The sequence below is a fragment of the Nematolebias whitei genome, chromosome 14 (assembly GCF_014905685.2).
Source record: "Nematolebias whitei isolate Nwh7 chromosome 14, NemWhi1, whole genome shotgun sequence".
NCBI lineage: Eukaryota > Metazoa > Chordata > Actinopteri > Cyprinodontiformes > Rivulidae > Nematolebias > Nematolebias whitei.
Window position 1 is genome coordinate 40,898,465 of NC_056511.1, and position 19,818 is coordinate 40,918,282.

The following is a 19,818-nucleotide window of genomic DNA, read 5'->3' on the forward strand; positions in this document are numbered from 1 at the left end:
TCACTCACAGAAGGAGCTTAGTGACATGTCCTCTTCTTTTTTTTTTTACTTTGTTTCCTGAGGAGCAACTAACTTTCACCTGCAATCAGAAAACCAAACCTCACATTTGACTTTATTTTTGTCCTCGTCAAAACAAAAGGTAAGTAAAGACGATCAATATTTGCTGAATGTGCTTTTTTTGTTGTTGTTTCACTCTCAAAATGAATTTATTTATAATTTTGATTCCAGTTTTTAACTTTTTTTTTTCTGCTAATTAACGCCCAGGTCAGGTTTTATGTATTCTCAGCAACGAATCGGTCTAAATTAATAAATAATAAATCAGACTAACAATAACTCAAGTGCTTCTCAGAGTGTTCAGGTCTCAGATTTGATGACCCACATACTTTGTCCCTGTGGACACGCTGGCCTTGTTTTAACAAATTAAATTAGAGACGCTTGGGGGCCTAACAGCAACGAGAAGCTTCTGATTAGGATTTTTTTTTTTCTAATTAAGAAATTGTTAAAAATAAAATACCTAATACATTCCCAAAATTAGTGATTTTCTTTTAAATCTGTATTATGTCGGACATGTAATCAATAGTGTTTTGCTGTGTTAAGTATGTGAAAGTAAGCACAATGACTTTTTGTATTTTTATTTTTTACATCTAATTATCTCTTGATTTAAACTTATGTTTCAGAATTAGATTGTTTTTTCTGTATGAAACACAAAAAACAATCCCGGTGGGAAATAGATTTTCTGTTAAAACCCAATAAAAGCATGCATCTCGTCTGAGTTTAACAAATCTGTAATCAAGTAAATGAGGGATTTTCATGTATGACAGAACAACAAATTTATTTTGTTTGTGTGTCAACATTTATTCTACATATCTGAAGCAGCTTGGTGCTTCTTCTAATGGTTTTACTGGTCAGGTCACTATGAAGTGGGAGAAGTTGAAACCCCCGGAGCCAGACGACCCTCTCTGCTGCTGTGAATGTGACTTCTACCAGAGCAGATGTTGCGACTGTGAAGACCTGGATGAAGCCTTTCACAGGTGTGCGATGAAGCTACTTTACTATGGAAGCGAAAGTGTCTCAATTTTCAAATTAAAATAGATTAATAGAAATGCTTTTCATTTTCAAAATAAAGCTGCATGTTTTGACTTGTAAATAAAATTCAAAATAAATCATCCAAACTGCATTTTCATATTCAAGGCTGCTCAATTTGTAAATTAATTACGATGATAAATAAAATTGCCACAGACGTCACTCTCCTGCGCCGCTTGGAATTGATCATTCAAACTGATTTATGGAACACTTTGCGGGGGCGAGCGTGTAAACGAAAAAGCAGTTTCCTCTTAGTTTTCTCTGTGGTTGTGTCACACAATGAGCAGTGTTGAGACGAAAATGACAATACAGTTCGGATGATGCAATTTCATTTGAGTCAAAACATGCAATGAAAAAGCATTTCTGCTAATTCATTTTAATTTTCAAATTTGACATTTCAAAATGAATTTCAGTCACTTTTTACAAGGGATATATTTTGAAAATTAAACGTTAACGTTATTTTATGTATCATTTTAATTCATTCACAAACTGAGCAGTCTTGAAGAAAAAAATGAAAATGCAGTTTGGATGATTTATTTTTCATTTTATTTATGAGTCAAAACTTGCAGCTTTGTTTTGAAAATGAATCCATTTAATCCATTTTAATTTGAAAATTAAGACACTTTCGCTTCCATACTTCACTGGAGAACAGAACCAGCTTGTTTGTTACTCACACACAGACCAGGAAGCTCTGACGCTACCGATCGTCTTAATCGCTTTCAAGCATTCAGACTGCGTTCACTGAAATATGATACTAAAGTTAGCAGCTAAAAAAACACATCTCATAAGATAAACTTTAGAACCTTTTGCTTTGGAAATTATTGATAGCAGTCCTCTGGTGTGGTCCCTGATTTTAAAATTGGTGATTCATCCGTTGCTTGAAAAAAATCTGGTTTGGATCCCACGATTCTTGCAAACTTCAGGCCCATTCTAAACTTTCTTTCCTTTCTCGAGGAGCACAATATTCTTGAGGTTTTCCAGTCTGGTTTTAATCCTCTTCACAGCCCTGAAGCAGCTCTTTTAAAAGTTTTTGGTGATATTCGTTTAGCTATGGACTTCGGTGATTGTGTCATCTTTGTGCTTTTAGATCTCACAGCTGCTTTTGTCCATGTGGACCATGACATTCTGCTAACTCATTTTGAGCAGGGAGGGGGGGTCAGGGGCAATGCTTTGAAATGGTTTAGGTCCTATTTGACAAACAAAAGGTTTGGTGTTAGCCTGGATGGTTCAGTATCCTCCTTAGCTCCTCTTTTTTTGAGGAGTCCCACAAGGCTCAATTTTAGACACTCTTCTAATTTCACTCTACCTCCTTCTGCTCGGTTCCATACTAAGAAAATTTGATGTTTTTTATTTAAATTTTTTTGATAGTCGTATGTATGTGCCTCTTAAAATAACAGACACAAAGTCTATCAATCTGTTTCTTCTGTGTCTTGAGGACACAAAGGCCTGGGTAGCACTTACTTGTGAAGCTTTTAACAAAAAAAAAAGAGGTGACTGGTTTTGGAGACACCACTGTGTCTCCCTTCTGAATTTAGGTTCCTTAGCCTAGTACAGGAAACCAGCTGTGAGGAATCTGGGGGTCTAACTGGATCCTGAGCTTAAATTAGACCATTAGATCAGGGCAGTTGTTGAAAGAAGGATTTTTTTAAATCATGTGAGGCAGCTGGCCAAAATAAAACCCATTCTTTCAAGAAGGCATTTTGAGGAAGTAATTCATGTCCTCGTCAACTGGATTACTGTAATAACCTTTGGGGGGGGGTCAGTGAGTCGTCCATTACCCGACTGCAGAGGGTCCAAAATGCTGCAGGGTGACTTTCAACTGGCACACATGAACACAAGCACATGTCCCCTGTTTTATCTTCACTCTTTGGCTTCTCATACATTTTAGGATCCATCTTGAAATTATTTTATTTGCTTTTAAATCCTTGAATGGCCTCGCTCCTCCCTACCTTTCAGAGCTGCTACACCCTTACACCCCCACCTGCTCTCTCAGATCAGCTGACCAGCTCCTGAGGGTCCCCAAAACTAAACACAAACTGCGGGGGGGGTCATGCTTTTCTTGTAGCTACTTCTAAAATTTGGAACAAGCTTCCACTTTACTTTACACATGCCTCTTCACTTCCTGACTTTGGGTTCTTATGTAAAACCTTCCATTGTTTCCCCTGTTGCAGAGCAAAGAGGGAGTATTGGAAACCACTCGCTGTCCGTCCATCCATCCATGCACGCTGAGCACGACAACTTGAAAAATAAGTGGGGAACCACCTTCCATTTTGGTGTGTGGCTGCATTTAGAAGTAAGAAAAGCCACTATCAAAAACTGGGTTCCCACATCAAAATCCAAGATGGCCACCCACCACTATATACATGTATATGTAAACCAACCACCCCAATAGTTAGAGAAAACTATGCTTTCTAGTTTTTGTAATGTTTAAAAGTACAGTTTCCTGAAATGACTGGAGTGGCCAAAGTTTAAACTACGAAGGCCACCTCACTCCCCCCGCTGTCACCCCCAGACTCCACCGTTGCACCTGGTAGTGGATAAAATTGCTTCCTCCACTCGCCAGCATCCGTCCCTCTGTACTGCCTCAGAGAAAAAATAAAAAACTCCTACTTGAATAACTTGCACCAAAAACATTAAGGTTTACTTCATTCTTTGTTCAGTTCCAGTCTAGAAAAACACTCGTCTCAAATTCAAACGTTCACTTTTCAAATCCCTCAGAGACGAGGGGCATCGTGGTACCACTCGTTTCTTTTTCGTTTGACACTAGAAAGACTTTATCTTACATGCTGGGATTTTTTTTCTTGATTTTATTGTCTTTTATCAGTTTTTATCAGTTTTTATTGGATTTTATTATTTTGGGTTTTTTTACTTTCATGTTTTCATTTGTCTGCTGTTTGTCTGCAGCACTTTGTGCTTTATGAATAGAGTTGTATGGATAACTAAAAACTTGCCTTCAAGTTGATTTTAGCTTCTAATATAAAAGTCAAAACCTTATCTCAGCCTTCAAAGTTCTTAGCATAAACTCACAAAATACACCAACTTTCCACTAATGCATATGAAACAGTTTCATGTGTTTGAAGTAAATCCTGACCACCTCTCTGTGCAGGTGGCTGAAGAAGAGACCAGCTCCTCACGGACTCCAGTTTGCTGTGTTTGAGGCCATGATTGAGAACCTGGAGATCTCCATGATCCCAGCCCTGCTGCTGCTTCCTCTCCTGCTGAGGGTCGCCTCTCTGCACTACCTGCTGGGCCTCGTCCTCCTCACCACTCTGCCCGGCCTGGTCCTGTGGTACTACTACGCCACGCACCGAAGGAAGAGGCGCACCCTCTTCTTCCTCAGTCTGGCTCTGTACTCTCTAGCCTACATGTATTACCTCTTCGTCGTGGAGATTTTACCCCGCGGGGATGTCAGCCCGCTGCAGGCGTGTGCCGTGACCTCTGGGATGATTCTCACTTTAGTTTCTCTCATCCACACCAAGCGAGGCCCCGGGTTTGTGACCGTTGCGCTGCATGAAGCGCACAGCCGCAGGATGAAGGCTGCAGAGGACGCCACGCACCAGTTAGCAGGAGAACAACCGCTCACAGAGAAATGGAGCTTGTGTCCGGTGTGCAAAATAATGCGACCCCCACGAGCCGGACACTGCAGAACCTGTGAGTCCTGTGTCCAGCGCCTGGACCACCACTGTGTCTGGTGGGTCTTATCTGAAATCTGTGGTCATGCATCCTTTCTGTGTCTGCCCATGTGACAAGAGGATGGATTTGATGAAAGTACAGGAAACACTCGTAACAGGAAAATGTTTCCTTTTATCATTTGTTTAGAAGCTTTTTGGTTGTCGGAAGCTATTTAGGTCAATACTTGATGCTGTGTCTTCACCGTAGACAGAGTGTTCTCCGCTCATCCTCATCTGTTGTTCGCAACATCGTGGGGAAACTAAGATGGCGTCCAATGTTCACTGCACACCTGATGCTGCTTTGAAGGATAAAACGTGTCTGTTGATATTGACTAACCATCTTCTCAGTAGATCTGGTTTGTCTAATGCAGGGGTCTGCAACCTGTGGCTCTTTGGTTCCTCTGTAGCAGCTTTTTCAAACTAGGGCCAAACTGAACAAACCAATGCTAGTTTAACAGTTTCCTGTCATTTCTTTGGCTAATTTGTGAATACTAGTGCTAATACAAGGTGTTACATCATTTTCAGCCCCTTTTTGGCATCTGCATTTGGTATCAGGCCAAACTGACAAAAACCATGCAGAATAATGTAGTGTTTTAATTCCACAACAGAGAAAGCTATGTAGTCTCTGTAAGTAGGTCTAGGGAAAAAAAATCGGTATTAGTATCGGTTATCAGCTAAATAAGTTTTAACATATCGGCATATCGGATATCGGCCAGAAATCCAATATCGTGCATCCCTAATTTTTAGTTTTATTATGCCATTCGTAATGACCTGAAAAACCTCCTCCAAGAAACTTCAAGTGGTCCACGGGCCACCAGTTGATAATCGCAGTTGGAGCAGGTTTTTAATTTAGTGAATGAAGGGGCAGAAATGGCTCTTTGGATCTTCAAGGTTGCAGACCGCTGGTCTAATGGAAACCTACAAATAGTCAAATATATAATATTATTTTACTCTATGTAAATATTACTGTCAGAAAAAAGACATTCACAAACGATCAGGTGTGGTCTTAATCCAATTTAATAAGACAAAGCTTTGGAGAACAGCCAGACCCACAGAGAGTCAATGCATCACAAGTACTGAACTTATTCATGCCTTGTCCTGTCTGAGTTCTGACCCGTTCTGACTTCCTGCAATGAAAAGGTTAGTTTTGTGGAAAACTCATCAGGGGACTGGCCCTCCCCTTCACCTCGTCCTAGTGTTTTCCAGAACCGAACGCAGGCGGACAACAGTCTCTCAGAAAACATTTTCAAGGTTTCTTACAGGAGCATCTCTACCAGCTGTCCTCTGGCACATTCCACAAACTGATACCAAAGCCTTACATTTTAAAGTAAAAAATATATATATTTTAAAGGTTAATAATATGATAAATGAATATTGAATGTATCAGGAAGCAGATCAATAAATAATATATTCACTTCACAATTACAACAGCAGAGGCGACATCAGTTTGGACTATTTAATTATTTGTATTAAACTGTAGTGTGATTCAGACTGTACAGCACAACAATATCTGATGAATGAACTTTATTTCAAAAGGGAAAATGTACAACTCAAACATAAATGTCACCATTTGATGTGCTGAACCAGATTATAGCAAAAGCTAGTTCGCATCTGTCCCTTGACAAGTTACGAAAACGGATATACGATGCAATAATAAAATAAGACCGAATCTGCCACAGAAGCTACAATCCACAGCCGATTCAATAATTAGCAGCCATTGCATCGGCTTTATAGTTTACTTTTAAACAGGTCCATTAGCTTTAGTTCTGGTCAGATCCATACTGAGGAAAATAAGATCAAATCTGCTGACTTGTGAAAGGACGGAGACACGTTGTCTCTTTTCTGTCGCTAACATCTGTAGCACACACAGCTTTCTGGCATTTTTACATTTTATTCTAATATTATATTATTGTTATATTACAGACGTTTATATATATTTATATATATATTTACATAGTCAGCTGTTACTCAGAACTATTAAGTCAAAACACCAAGTGCAGACTTTGACCTTTTTGATAATGGCACGGTCGTGTGCTCACAGCGCCCTCTAGTGGTTCATGGTCATATCAGACTGGATCCTGATCACAGTGGTCAAAGTGCAAACCTGTCATTAATCTAAAACTCTCATTCTGTTTCATCATTTCATGGAAGGTCACGGTGCGGCTTAATTTTCCCACGTTTCCCAGATGTGCTTTTGTTGTTGTTCAAAAGAAGCGTAGAGAATCCATTTAAGGTGAAAGGGTGATAATGTTTTTTGCCTCTGTCTGTATGTTTGCGTTTGTCTGTGGTGTCAGCAAAATATCATCATAAAACACCGAAGGGTTTTTGTTTAAATTAATTATTGGACATGCACCTAAAGCTGATTAAATTTTAGGTTTCATCCAGTTCAGCTCAGCAACTCTAGCAAAGACGGAAACGACTGCAACTCGAACCAAAATGGAGCAAGTTGTGGCGCGGCAGTAGCTGAGAGTCATTCACAGCTCATACTCTAAGAGCCATCAGATTTGCCTTTAGCTAGTAAAATCCAATCTGTCTATTAGCAAAATATCTCATAAAGCACTGGGTCGATTTTAATGAAAATCTTAAAACTTAATTGTTCGATGTGAATCTACTTCGTAAATCTTTTTGGAGTCAGTCCAGTGCAAGATGGCTACATTAGCCAACACAGAAATGGCTCTAACTCAGTTTAACGCAGACTGAGCTGTAATTTGATGTGGTAGTAGCCGAGAGTCACTCTCAGCACATACTTCCGCAGCATGACGCTCAGCTCTTGTCTTCATCCACACCGTGCTGGGAGTGATCAGATTTCCAGTCTCGTTTTCTTGTTGAAATGTGTTTATTGTGGGGCGTCCTGGGAGCTGCTATGAGCCTTTCAATCAGGAGTGGGTTTCGTTTGGCTACTCAGATGGGTTCTTTGATGGGATTGTACCCCCTGTGTCAAATATAAGATTTATAATAGACGGGTTTGTCTTAAACTAATCTGTTGGACACAGATTTATTCCAGTTAAACATCTTATCTGTTATATGAGTATTAGAATCATTTCATAACGAAAGAAACTTGAGCATCCACTCAATTTAAAGACGAAACAAAACAGGAAGAATATAAAAACATGAATTTTGCAGTTTAAACTACAGTTGTATGCGTTTGTGCAGGAGATCCTATTTACCTCCGAATGTGCAGAGCATGGATGCTGAACCGCTCACAGTTTTAAAATGTGCTTGTTGCATGTTGAGACGCTGCAGGATAAACAGCTGCGTTGGACGGGCCAATCATCGCAGCTTCCTGCAGACCCTCTGCGTGTTCGTGCTCACCTCCGTGTACGGGATCAGTTTGGTGCTCGGCAGCCTCTGCCCTCAGCAGCGCCTCATGACAGCTCTGTTCTACTGCCCCGGCATCTACAGTCAGTCCAGGTAGTTCTCTGTCTGATCAGTCAAACGTGAACCGGTGAAGCGAACGGACATTTTCTGAGTCACTAATGACCGTGTGTTTGCAGCACAGCCCTCTGCTTCACCTGCTGTTGGTACAGCGGCATCATCACAGCCGGACTGCTCTACCTGCTGCTCTCACAGCTTCTGAACATCAGCTTCAACGTGACGGAGCGGGAGGCTCAGCTGGCCCTGAGGAACAAAACGGGCCGCAGCCGCCTGTGGGGGCTCGCCGTCGACACCGGGGAGCATTCACGGGGCTTCTATCAGAACTGGGTTGAGTTCCTCACCATGGCAGACGCCTCGGTGTCTCTTCGCTCCAACCTCCCCGACTTGGTCTGATTTCTAAACTTAGCAGTTTGGTTTTACTGAACTAATTCTCTACAAGTTGGTGAGAAACTCTGATTTATATGTTTCAAGCGTTAGATTTGCAGCACAACGCAGGTATGAGATAAAGGTGGAGTAAGTTATTAATGAATGCAAACACAATTTATCACGTTTCTATTTTATTTACCCTTTATTTACACCGGTAGTCTCAGTGAGTCACGAGAAGTCATTTTAAAAAGAGCTGTTTGGGAACAGATGATGGGAGTTAAGAGCCTTGCTCAAGGGCCCAGAGTGGGGAAAAGGAAGGTGGAGGCAGGTGTGGGTGTTTCACCTTTTCCATTTTGATGTTCTCAGTCTGGGGATTTGAACCTGCGACTTTCCGATCACAGGCCCATCGTCTCTAATCTCTGCACCATGTTCTAATTCATGTTCTAGTTCAACGTTTTTTTGTCCCCGTCATGGAGCAGAGAGGGGAGATGGAAATCATTTGTCTTGTGAGCCTGATGATTAAAAATAAGCGACATAGCGACTTCCATTTTAATGTGTGGCTTCATTTAGTTGTATGAACCCATTAAAAATGGGTTGTCGCATTAAATCCAACATGGCCGCCACCATAGTTATATAAACAGACTACCCCATTATTTTAGGAAACTTTGCTTTCTAGTTTTTATTATGCTTAAAATTATAGTTTCCTCAAATGATTGGAGTGACTGAAGATTAATCTATGGGGGGCCAAGGCCACCATTGGCCACCCCCTGGCTCCAACATTGCACCTGGAGGGGGATTAAATGACTCCCTCCGCTCTCCAGAATATCTGTTCTGCCTTTGATGAGAAAATAAAAAATAAAAACCTCCTCCTGTTCTTCTCCACAGTTTAACTCCTCCCCTCTTGAATATCTTGATCCAAAAACATTAAGGTTTACTTCATTGTCTGTTCATTCAGTCCAGAAAAACACTCATCTCCAAAAGCATTCACTGATCAAACCCCTCAGAGATGATGGACATCGACGTACCGCTTGTTGGTTTCAGCATATTTCTTTCCACCATTAATGGTTTTTGACCATCATAACTCAGACTTTTTACCTTAATGCTGTTTTTATTTATTTATTTCAGTTCAACTCTCATTAAGTTATTCTGGCTCCTCCAGTCCCCGGGTCAGATCCCAGCAGCTTCCGAGTCTCAGCTCTGCCGCCACCATCAGGCCTTTCTCCTTAAGGTTCTTTTCCAACAGCCTTTACATTATCGCCCGCTGTCGAATGTGAAATAGCAATAATAACTTGGCCAGTGTGTTAGCAAAATATATTGTAAACCAATGGACTAGTTTTAAGTAAACTGTTGAGACTTGTGGAGTCAACCCGGTTCAAGATGGCTGCCTCGGCTAATCAGCATCAGCCAACACAAAGTGGCTTTACCTCAGATGATTTAGATACTGAGCTAAACTTTCAGGTGGTAGTAGTTGAGACTCTGCACTCGATGACAGCTAACACATCTCACAACCGAGATCACAGGAGACTGAGCAGCTGCACGTTCCATCATAAAATCATCTTCGTTTGAAAGTGTGGCATGAGAAATTGTTGGAATATTTATCTTAGTTCATTTTTAGCCTTTTGTGTTATTTTATTCAGATCTTCTGTGATATTATTTTCCTGCGTTTCATTTTCCCCTTGTTTTTTTTTTTTTAATTAAAATAATCTTAGTCTCAAAAGTACCGGTAGTCATACAAGATTTGTATGGATCACAAGCGTAAATCCAAAAAGAAGTTAAAAAACATAAATAAATTCAATTTGGTTTGTTTCTATAGCTTCAAGTCAGGACAGAAGTCATCTCAGGGCACTGAACAAAAACAGTTATATACATAAAAAAAAGACAATTTTTAAAAAGTTAAATGTGTAAGGAAGCCAGCAGACTCCATGAATCTTCACTTTGTTGCAGTCTCACATCCTGAGCGAGTGCAAAGGCAACTGTGGAAAGGAAAAACTCCCTTTTAACAGGAAGAAACCTCCAGCAGAACCAGGCTCAGGACGAACAAACAGAATGGCAGGTCCAGATGTAACAAAACAACTGGACTTCTGTTCTGTAGCTGAAGATGTTTCGCTTTGAGAAACTGATGAAACGTCTTCAGCTACGGAATAGAAGGCTTTTGTTTGTTTTTAAACCTTTTTTTTTTGTTTTTGTATCATGACCTGGACAACTGAGAATCTTCACAGCATCCACAAATGGGCCACAAGTTTTACAAATGCATAAACTTTTCTTTTTTTTTTTTTCAAATGAACACATTTCTAATTGCACCAGTTGTAATATTCTAGACACACTAATTGTCAAAAACGTAAAAAAATTTAAAAAAAAATCACCTTCTGTGCACAGATCAACTTGCCTGTGAATATAACTTTTGAAATATTTTTACCGCTATTCACAAAGGTGATGCATTCAACATCAAAGGAGTAGGCTATCCTTCATATAGAAAATCCATCCATCCATCCATTATCTTTACCCGTTTATTCCATTTTGGGTCACGGGGGTCGCTGGTGCCCATGTCCAGCAATCACTGTGCGAGGGGCGGGGTACACCCTGGATGGGTCGCAAGTCCATCACAGGGCCACATAGAGACACACGAGACAAACAACCATTCACTCTCTCACTCACACCTAGGGACAATTTAGAGTTACCAATCAGCCTAACATGCATGTTTTTGGACTGTGGGAGGAAACCGGAGCACCCGGAGAAAACCCACGCATGCACAGAGAGAACATGCAAACTCCACCCAGAAAGGCCCCTGGACCGGGGTTTGAACCAGGGACCTGCTCGCTGAGAGGCAGCAGCTCTACCAGTTGCGCCACTGTGCTGCCCCATATAGAAAATGTATCAGTAAAAATATATTTTCCCGGGAGTTTTTCAACAAGAAGAAGAACCATTTTTAATGTTCGTTTTAAGTCCATAAGAATAACTTACTGTGCCAAATTAAAAATGTGCCTTTTTCTAGTAAATCTGGTGACACTCAGATGTCCCAGCTTTTCATTAACCTTGAACGCAGCATGTGAATCTGCAGCGGTAAAAAAATAAAAAAAAAAGTCTCAAAAGTCACATTCACAGGTGAGTTGATCCGACCGCAGCAGGTGATTTGTGCATGTGTATCTTACAATTTGCATGTAAGGAATATTCCTACTTGTGCATTTTGAAATGTGTTCATTTGAAAAACTTTTTAGTCATTTGTTAAACTTGTGTTGCACTTGTGAATCTTATCACAAACAAATGTTGTGCACTTGTGTGACTACCGTCGAGACTAAATGATCTATCTGCTGCCATGACTGGCTCTTGTGTTAGTTACAGTGACGGGCAAATTAAGCTTTTCTGAAGCACTGAAGCATGGTTCAAAAAATGGTTCATTACTCTGAGCTGTTCAACACTGTCTTCTTTGTCTCCATCTTGTGGTCAAAGGTATAAAAGCAGCTTGAACCCGCAGCATGGGACATCCTTCAGAGCCACCAGCAGTTGGTGAACATCCTGAGACATTTCTGTCTCATCCGCTGTCTTTGTGCTGCTTTGAACATTTGTTTTGTGTGTGAAAAGGTTAAAGTTATAATCATTTGATAAATAAATAATTTTAATGAATAAACGTGCTTAAACATGGCATGATGCCCCGTTGCTTGTGACTTCTTGACATTTGTAAACACAGGGTTTTTAAAAAAAAATCATATCTAATTCACACAGCACCAGTTTGGAATGAGGCTTGTGCTGCAGGTTTCCTGCCTCCGTGACTTTATTTTCATACGGAGCTTCAGATTATTGGGTAATAAATCAACTTTTCTATATCCTCCAGTTCTCCTGAGTTTCTGTCCACCACCCGGGTTCTGAAATTCTCCTGAAATCATGACAAAAATAGTTCAAATGCTACAGTATACATGTCAGCTTCAGGTACAAAACAGAGAAGGGCTATGTGGCTCGTTGAAGGGAACCGGATCTTGAAGATCCGTTCACTTGTGTTAAGTTATGATGTCATTATTAACCTTTATTTAACCAGGCAAATCCCATTGAGATCACAGATCTCTTTTGCAAGGACCTGGGCCTGAAGGCAGCGCCTAACATGCATGTTTTTGATCTATGGGAGAAAACCCACGCAATCATGAGAAGAACATGTTAACTCCACACAGAAAGACCCCAGGTCCAACCGGGGATTGAACCCAGGACCTTGCTGTGAGGCAACAGTGCTAGCCACTGATCCATCGTGCTGCCCACATAACATTGTGCCCGAAACCGTTTCATAACCGTGCAGTTATGAAACGGTTTAATTCACAGCTGATTTTCCTGGTTAAACGAGTTTACCTGTTCAGGCTGCTCAGGTACGCAGCTGCGGACCTCTGGGCTTCGGCCTGTCTCTGCATGCTCTTGTTTTCACTGAAACTTTTTTCAGGGGAACTCCAGAAGTTATTCTGCAAATACAAGACAAGTCTCTCATGAGCAAGATGGCTACATCTAGAACAATAATGTATCATGGTGTTATGTAAACAGACCACCCCAGTCATTTGAGGAAACACTTTCTGGTTTTTATATTCCTTAAAAGTAAAGTGTATCCTGTTAGGGTGGCCCTTGGGGTGGACAAAGATTAATCTATGGTGGCCAAGGCCACCACTAGCCACCCCCTGGCTCCACCATTGCACCTGCTGGTGGATAAAAACCTCCCTCTGTTCTTCTCCACAGGAACTCGTACCCACTTGAATATCTTGTCCAGTGCAGTCCAGAAAAACACTCATTTCCAAAACTACAAACATTCACTATTCAAATCCCTCAGAGACAGGGGACATTGATGTTGTGCTTGTTTTTTTTTTTTCTAGTATTTATTACTTTCATCATGATTCAGACGAACATCTTTAACTGATCACATGAGCAGGAGGCTGGAGATGATCTCATTCAGAAGCTGCCAAACCACAAACAATGAACATCTGAGCGCTCACGTTTAACAATGTGCACGTCAACCGTGCCAGCCACCGCCATCGAGACACGTGCACACACACACGGAGACTTGGCACAAAGATTGTTTGTTGTTTGAGTCATTTCATTGTAAATATACAAACAAATTTAAGTTTAAATGCAAATTTGACACGTATTGTCTCGAGTAAAATAACATTTTTGACTTTTTTTTCATTATTTTTTTATTTAGTTGAAATTCAATTCACATCAAAAAGAAGTTGCATGTGACAATAATTTAAATCGGCATTTAAAGATACGATACGTGATCATTTCATCACTTTTTTACAAAATTCCACCTTTGAATTTGGATTAAACAACACGTTGAGCATTAATCACCAAATAATACATTTGAAGTTCCTCTACATTGTAATTATTTTTTATCTTCTTTCTTGGCATCAGAATGTCTTCCAGTGTTATAAAAACATACTATAGTAATTATGTAACTGGAAACAAATGAACAATATATGATAAGTATAATATATTATGTGGCACAGTGACTCTGTTGTGTCTGCGTGCAGGAATAACTGCAACTAAACGTTTCTGCTGATCAGTCCTGCACACAGGCCTGGAGGAGTTTTAGCCCATTCCTCTACAGAACAGCTTCAACTCTGGATGTTGGTGGTTTCCTCACATTATCTGCTGCTTCAGGTCCTTCCACAACATCTGGATTGGATCAGGACTTTGACTTGACCATTCCAAACCATGAACTTTATTCTTCTTGAACCGTTCTTTGGTCGAACCACTCGTGTGCTTGGGATCATTGTGTCGCTGCGTGACCCACCTTCTCTTGAGGTTCAGTTCACGGACAGATGTTCTGACATTCTCCTTTAGAATCCTCTGATATAATTCAGAATTCATTGTTCCATCAATGACGGCAAGCCGTCCTGGTCCAGATGCAGCAGAACAGGCCCAAACCATGATACCACCACCACAATGTTTCACAGATGAGATAATGTTCTTATGCCCAGGGCTGGCCAGAAGGCTGTTGGAAGAATGTTTTGTGGACGGACCAGACCTAAATAGAACTTTGGGTTAAAATGAAAAGTGTAATGTTTGGAGAAGAGAAAACTGCATGATCTTTATCAAACTGCAGACGAGCAGCCATGTTTTTTTTTTGAAGAGCAGTGGCTTCCTCCTTCAACCTGCCATGCACACCATTGTTCAGTGTTCTGCTGATGGTGGACTCATGAACATTAATGTGACAGAGACCTTCAGCTGTTAGAAGTTACTCTGGGCTCCTTTGGGATCTCGCTGACTATTCCACTCCTTGTTCTTAGAGTGATCTTTGTTGGTCCATCACTCCTGGGGAGGGAGACAATGGTCTTGACGTTCCTCCATTTGTACACAATCTGTCTGACTGTGGATTGGTGGAGTCCAAACTCTCTACAGATGTTATGTAACATTTTCCAGCCTGATGAGCATCAACAACTCTTTTTCTGAGCTCCTCAGAACTCTCCTTTGTTCCTGCCATGATACTAACATGATGTGAAGATCAGACTTTGATAGATCCCTGTTCTTTAAATCAAACAGGCACGCTCACGCCTGATCATCATCCCATTGATTGAAAACGCCCGACTCTAATTTCACCTTCAGATTAACTGATAATCCTACAGGTTCACATACTTGTACCACTCACAGATATGTACTGGATCATTTTCCTCAATAAATAAATGGTCAAGTATAATATTTTGTCTCATTTGTTTAACTGGGTTCTCTTTATCTACTTTTAGGACTTGTGTGAAAATCTGATGATGTTTTAGGTCAAATTTATGCAGAAATATAGAAAATTATAAAGGCTATATCAGCTGTATAACATATGGACATCTTGGGTTTTGACCAACCCAGGTTTTGAAAGGAACTTGTCTTACGCCTCGATGCAGACACACGGTTCAAGTGATCGCGCTCACAACGTGCTCGGACAGACGGACAACGGGTTTGTCCGTTTCGTCCTCTTCGCTCCACGACGGGGGACAATAAATCTGATGATAAACACAGAGAACTATGAAAATGTCGCCAAAACAGCACAGGTCCTGACAATGTTTACATCAAATCTGTTAACGAAGCAGTGTTTGACGCCTGTTTCGCTGCCTCTGTGTTTCACCGCTGCTTCTGCTGACAGATGGGTTTCATTGTATCGTCTGGGCCACAGAAAGCACCGGAGGGCCACCACTGCCATGTTGGTCACTTTTAGGATCTAATTTTCTTTTAGTCTTATAAAGCTGCTCAAAGTAGCAACGTGTTTTGACTGAACCTTTTAGCTGTAACCCATCGTGCCCGAAGCTTCACGTGCCTGAGCACCGGCCCAGTCCTGTGGGTGTGTACTGGCTCGATGGATGGGGCGGGGGGAGGGGGGGATACCCATGCTCCACTATATAAAGAGTCATCAACAACAGACATCTACTTCTTCTTCATCATCCTCATCCTGCTCCGAGGCGATGACGTCACTGCTCACCTTGCTGGGGGCCGTGCTCTGCTCCCTGACCGTCTCCTCTGAAGTCCTTCCTCAGGCAGACTTCAACATCCACGAGGTGAGAGGCAGGATTAGCTTTGTGTACGTTCATGCAGTCATACTGTACGAGTTATCTGGTGGTGGAAGGAACAACATTGTACAATTAATATATTGTTGCACATGTGAATTGTAAAAACAACTTTATAAACTTGACATGCGTTTCGTTATGGGTATGTGACTCCTGTCCATATCATCAACTCACTGGTATCATGAGGGTTAGATTAAAAAAATAAAAGTAAATCAGTTACTCATTTTTAATTATTGGTCTTGAAGAGAAATGTATAAGCACTCAAAATTCATCCCTTAATCAAGCTTTAAGGAATACTTGAAGAGAAATGCTATGAACAAATAGTATCTTACATGTTGTAGATGGCTCTTTGAAACAGTTTAAACCCATGGTGGCTGTCAAAACATGATTTTTATTTTTATTTTTTAATGCTCCTAACAGTTTGTACATCAATGAATGATTGTTTGGGGGTTAATGTCACTCAAACTGAGTTTTTGTAAATGTGTTAGAAAGCATCATGCATTTGTTTACAGCTAAATTCAGCAACAGTCACAGAATTTCTCCCATCAGAGTTCAGAATATATTTGCTGGTTGTCATAGCTCCAACTTTTGATTTAATTCTCTCCACCGCTCAGTTTTCTCACACAAAATGCCTCCAATTCTGCCAACGCTAATTTTCTCACTGACGGAGCCGAGGGGTGGCCAATGGTGGCCTTGGCCCCCATAGATTAATCCTTAGCCACCCCAAACATTTAAGTAAACAGTAATTTTAAGCAATATTAAAAACTATAATGCATAGTTAGCTCAAATGATTGAGGTGGCCGGTTTACATATGGTGGCCATCTTGGATTTTGATGTGGCAATCTAATTTTTTAAAGGAACCTTAGTTATGTCTAGATGCAGCCACACATCAAAATGGAAGTCAGTTCACTCATTTCTTATAGTTAACGCTCTCACAAGACGCACGGATGGACGGAGGGATGGAAGCATTCGCAATTCCCCCTTTCCGCTCTGCGGCGAGGAACAACAAATGACTCGTAACCGTTGGCAACTAAACCTGACTCTGCTGATTAATTGTAAAATATACAACAGACATTTGGTAGTTAATGTTGTATATTTAGAGGTAATTTGTTTTGATCATAGATGTTATAAAATATACAACAAAAAAATCCTAATTGTAACATTGAAAATTTGCTGTTTTTTATTTATTTATTTATTTTACAGCTGTTATAGGTTTAATTCTGACCGCATTGACAAAAATAACTAATCTTTGGGACCAAAGTGGATTAGTGTGATTTTATAACTCCAATCTGAAAAGTTTGACAGTGATTTGTGAATGCCATTTTTAAAAAAAAGTCTTTACTCCAATATAAATTTGGCATCACATGCTCATTTTAGCAGAAACATAATATTCCGACTGGGAGTGCTACAGCTAGCTGCTGCCGCTGCTATTTGTATTTTGTAATAATTCCAATTAATTAACAACAAACTGGTCAGAATAGTCTAGTTTTACAAAATGGGGTTGCTCAAAGAGGCATCTCCAACAGGTAAGACATTTATTGTGTAATTGTATTTGGGGTCACTCACTGTGTGGCCACAGGTGGCTGGGAAGTGGTACCTGATCGGCATCGCCTCCAACTCTCACTGGTTGGTCAGCCGCAGAGCTACGATGAAGATGGGCACCGCCGTGCTGAAACCAACTGCAGATGGAGACCTGGAAATGTCTTACGCCAGCCTCACGTGAGCGTGAAAGGATGGAGTGACTGGACATTTGAATCATTTAATGTGAATACAACATAGAAAAGACGGGTTCTGACAGGGTTTCTGTGTCTGCAGCTCTGATGGCTCCTGCTGGAGAAAGAACAAACTGGCCAAAAAGACCGACGTACCTGGGAAGTTCACCTACACCTGTGAGCGTGAGTGACACACGTGCATCACTTAACACAAGCGGTGCCACGCCCGTGTCCCCCGTCGCTGAGGGATTTGATTAGTAAATGTTTTGTAGTTTAGGAGATGTTTTCTGGACTGGAACTGAACAGAGAATGAAGTAAACCTAAATGTTTTTAGTGCAAGATATTCAAGTGAGGAGGAGTTACACTGTGGAGAAGAAGAGAGGGAGGTTTTTTTCTTGTCCGAGGCAGCACAGAGTGATTAATCCTGGAGAGTGGATGGAGACATTTCATCCACCACCAGCAGTGGAGGAGCCAGAGGGTGGCCAAAGGTGGCCAAGTCAAATATTACTTTTCAGCCACCCCAATCATTTGAGGAAATTAAACTTTTAAGCAATATAAAAAAACTAGAGAGCAGTTTACTCAATTGATTGTGGTTGATTTACATTTGAATAAAGAATCTGTAGCTCGCCCTTCTCTTCCACTGCGTGGTCAGGTCCTCCGCCAGAGGCCTGGGAGCCTGCGCAGTATCTTAGCTGTTCATAGGACGGAGCTTGGAGATTTTTCCTGGGATCTAGCGGCACGGTGGCTCAGTTGTTAGAGCTATTGCCTCCTTGCGAGGTCTCTGGATCAAATCCCCACCGGGGGCCTTTCCGGGTGGAGTGTGCGTTTTCTCCAGTTTCCTCCCACAGACCAAACACATGCATGTTAGGCTGATTGGTAACTCTAAATTGTCCCTAGATGTGAGTGAGAGAGTGAAATTGACACCAGTGACACGAAAAGAAAGAAGTGAGAAAAGATCATGGATAGATGGTGGTGGCCATCTTGGAATTTGATGTGGCAACCCAATTTTCGAAATAAACTTTTCTTGCTTAGACGTAGCCACAAATCCAAATGGCAGTTAAGTTACCTAGTCATCATGCTCACAACATGCACGGACATACTTCGCTCTGTGACCGTAACACACACACGTGCACATGAATTAAACCTTCCATCTTTCTGATTTCCCCGTCTGCTCTGCTTGGTCCAGGTTCAGGTGCTTTGAAAGACGTGCGTGTGGTTGATGTGAGGTCTGACGAGTACGCGCTGGTTCACGTCAGCGAGGAGGAAGCGGAGACGACCACCGTCACCAAACTATACGGTAGTCATCGATCGACGTCATTTCAGCCAATCCTGCTCGTTTACATATAATCCGTTAGTTTTATCGCTGTCCAGACGAGCGGGTTAACGCGATGCTGTTTTGACAGGACGTGGACAGGAAGTGGGAGCTGACGTGAAGCAGAAGTTCCAGCAGCTCGCCTTACAAACTGGCACTCTGCCTGAAAACATCATCTTCCTCCCCAAAAACGGTACTTTGATTACTGAACTAAATATCCAGCAACTTAAAGCGACAAGCGCTAATGTCAGCGTTTTGTTTTGTTCAGCCGAGTGCCCAGCCGCCTGACTTCCTGTGAAAAGACCGCCGCCACAAACTGGTTCAATAATCGTCTCCCATCTTCTGTAGCACCACCATTAATCACTGCTGTTGAATAAAATAAGCAAAACCAGCTAAAATATTTTGCTTTATTGTCCTTTTTTTAACAAATACGCCGACGCACATCCATAACGACACAGTTCCTTTGTCATCGAGTGTTTACATCTACACGTTTTGTACAGATTTGTATACAAAACAATAATTTACGTCCCATAGAAGTCTAGTTACACTTAACTATACAACAAGTTGTAAATGAAATAAATATAAAAAAAAAAAAAAACAGAAAATGATCACAGGTGTTAACAGAAAACAACATAAAAAGCCATAAAACATGACCACCACCAGCATCTGTCTTGTGAAGTTGCATCTAAAATGATCAAACGTTTTCCCTTTCTACTGGCAACAAGCGCACGTGTGATGTTAACAGATGTTCATAGCATCGAACCTGCAGCACCACATATACTGTA

At 41.1% G+C, this 19,818-nt stretch overlaps 1 protein-coding gene across 1 annotated transcript; it reads left to right on the forward strand.

Moving 5' to 3' along the window:
* The first annotated feature begins 915 nt into the window (after nt 1–915).
* Nucleotides 916–19,479, forward strand: LOC119420697 (palmitoyltransferase ZDHHC23-A). Its single transcript, XM_037688125.1, has 9 exons — nt 916–1,031; nt 4,190–4,774; nt 7,998–8,165; nt 8,249–8,486; nt 17,589–17,728; nt 17,825–17,904; nt 18,908–19,018; nt 19,125–19,226; nt 19,302–19,479. Exons 1-9 carry the CDS (start codon nt 916–918, stop codon nt 19,319–19,321), a joined length of 1,560 nt encoding a protein of 519 aa, XP_037544053.1. The 3' UTR covers nt 19,322–19,479.
* Nucleotides 19,480–19,818: the final 339 nt, after the last annotated feature.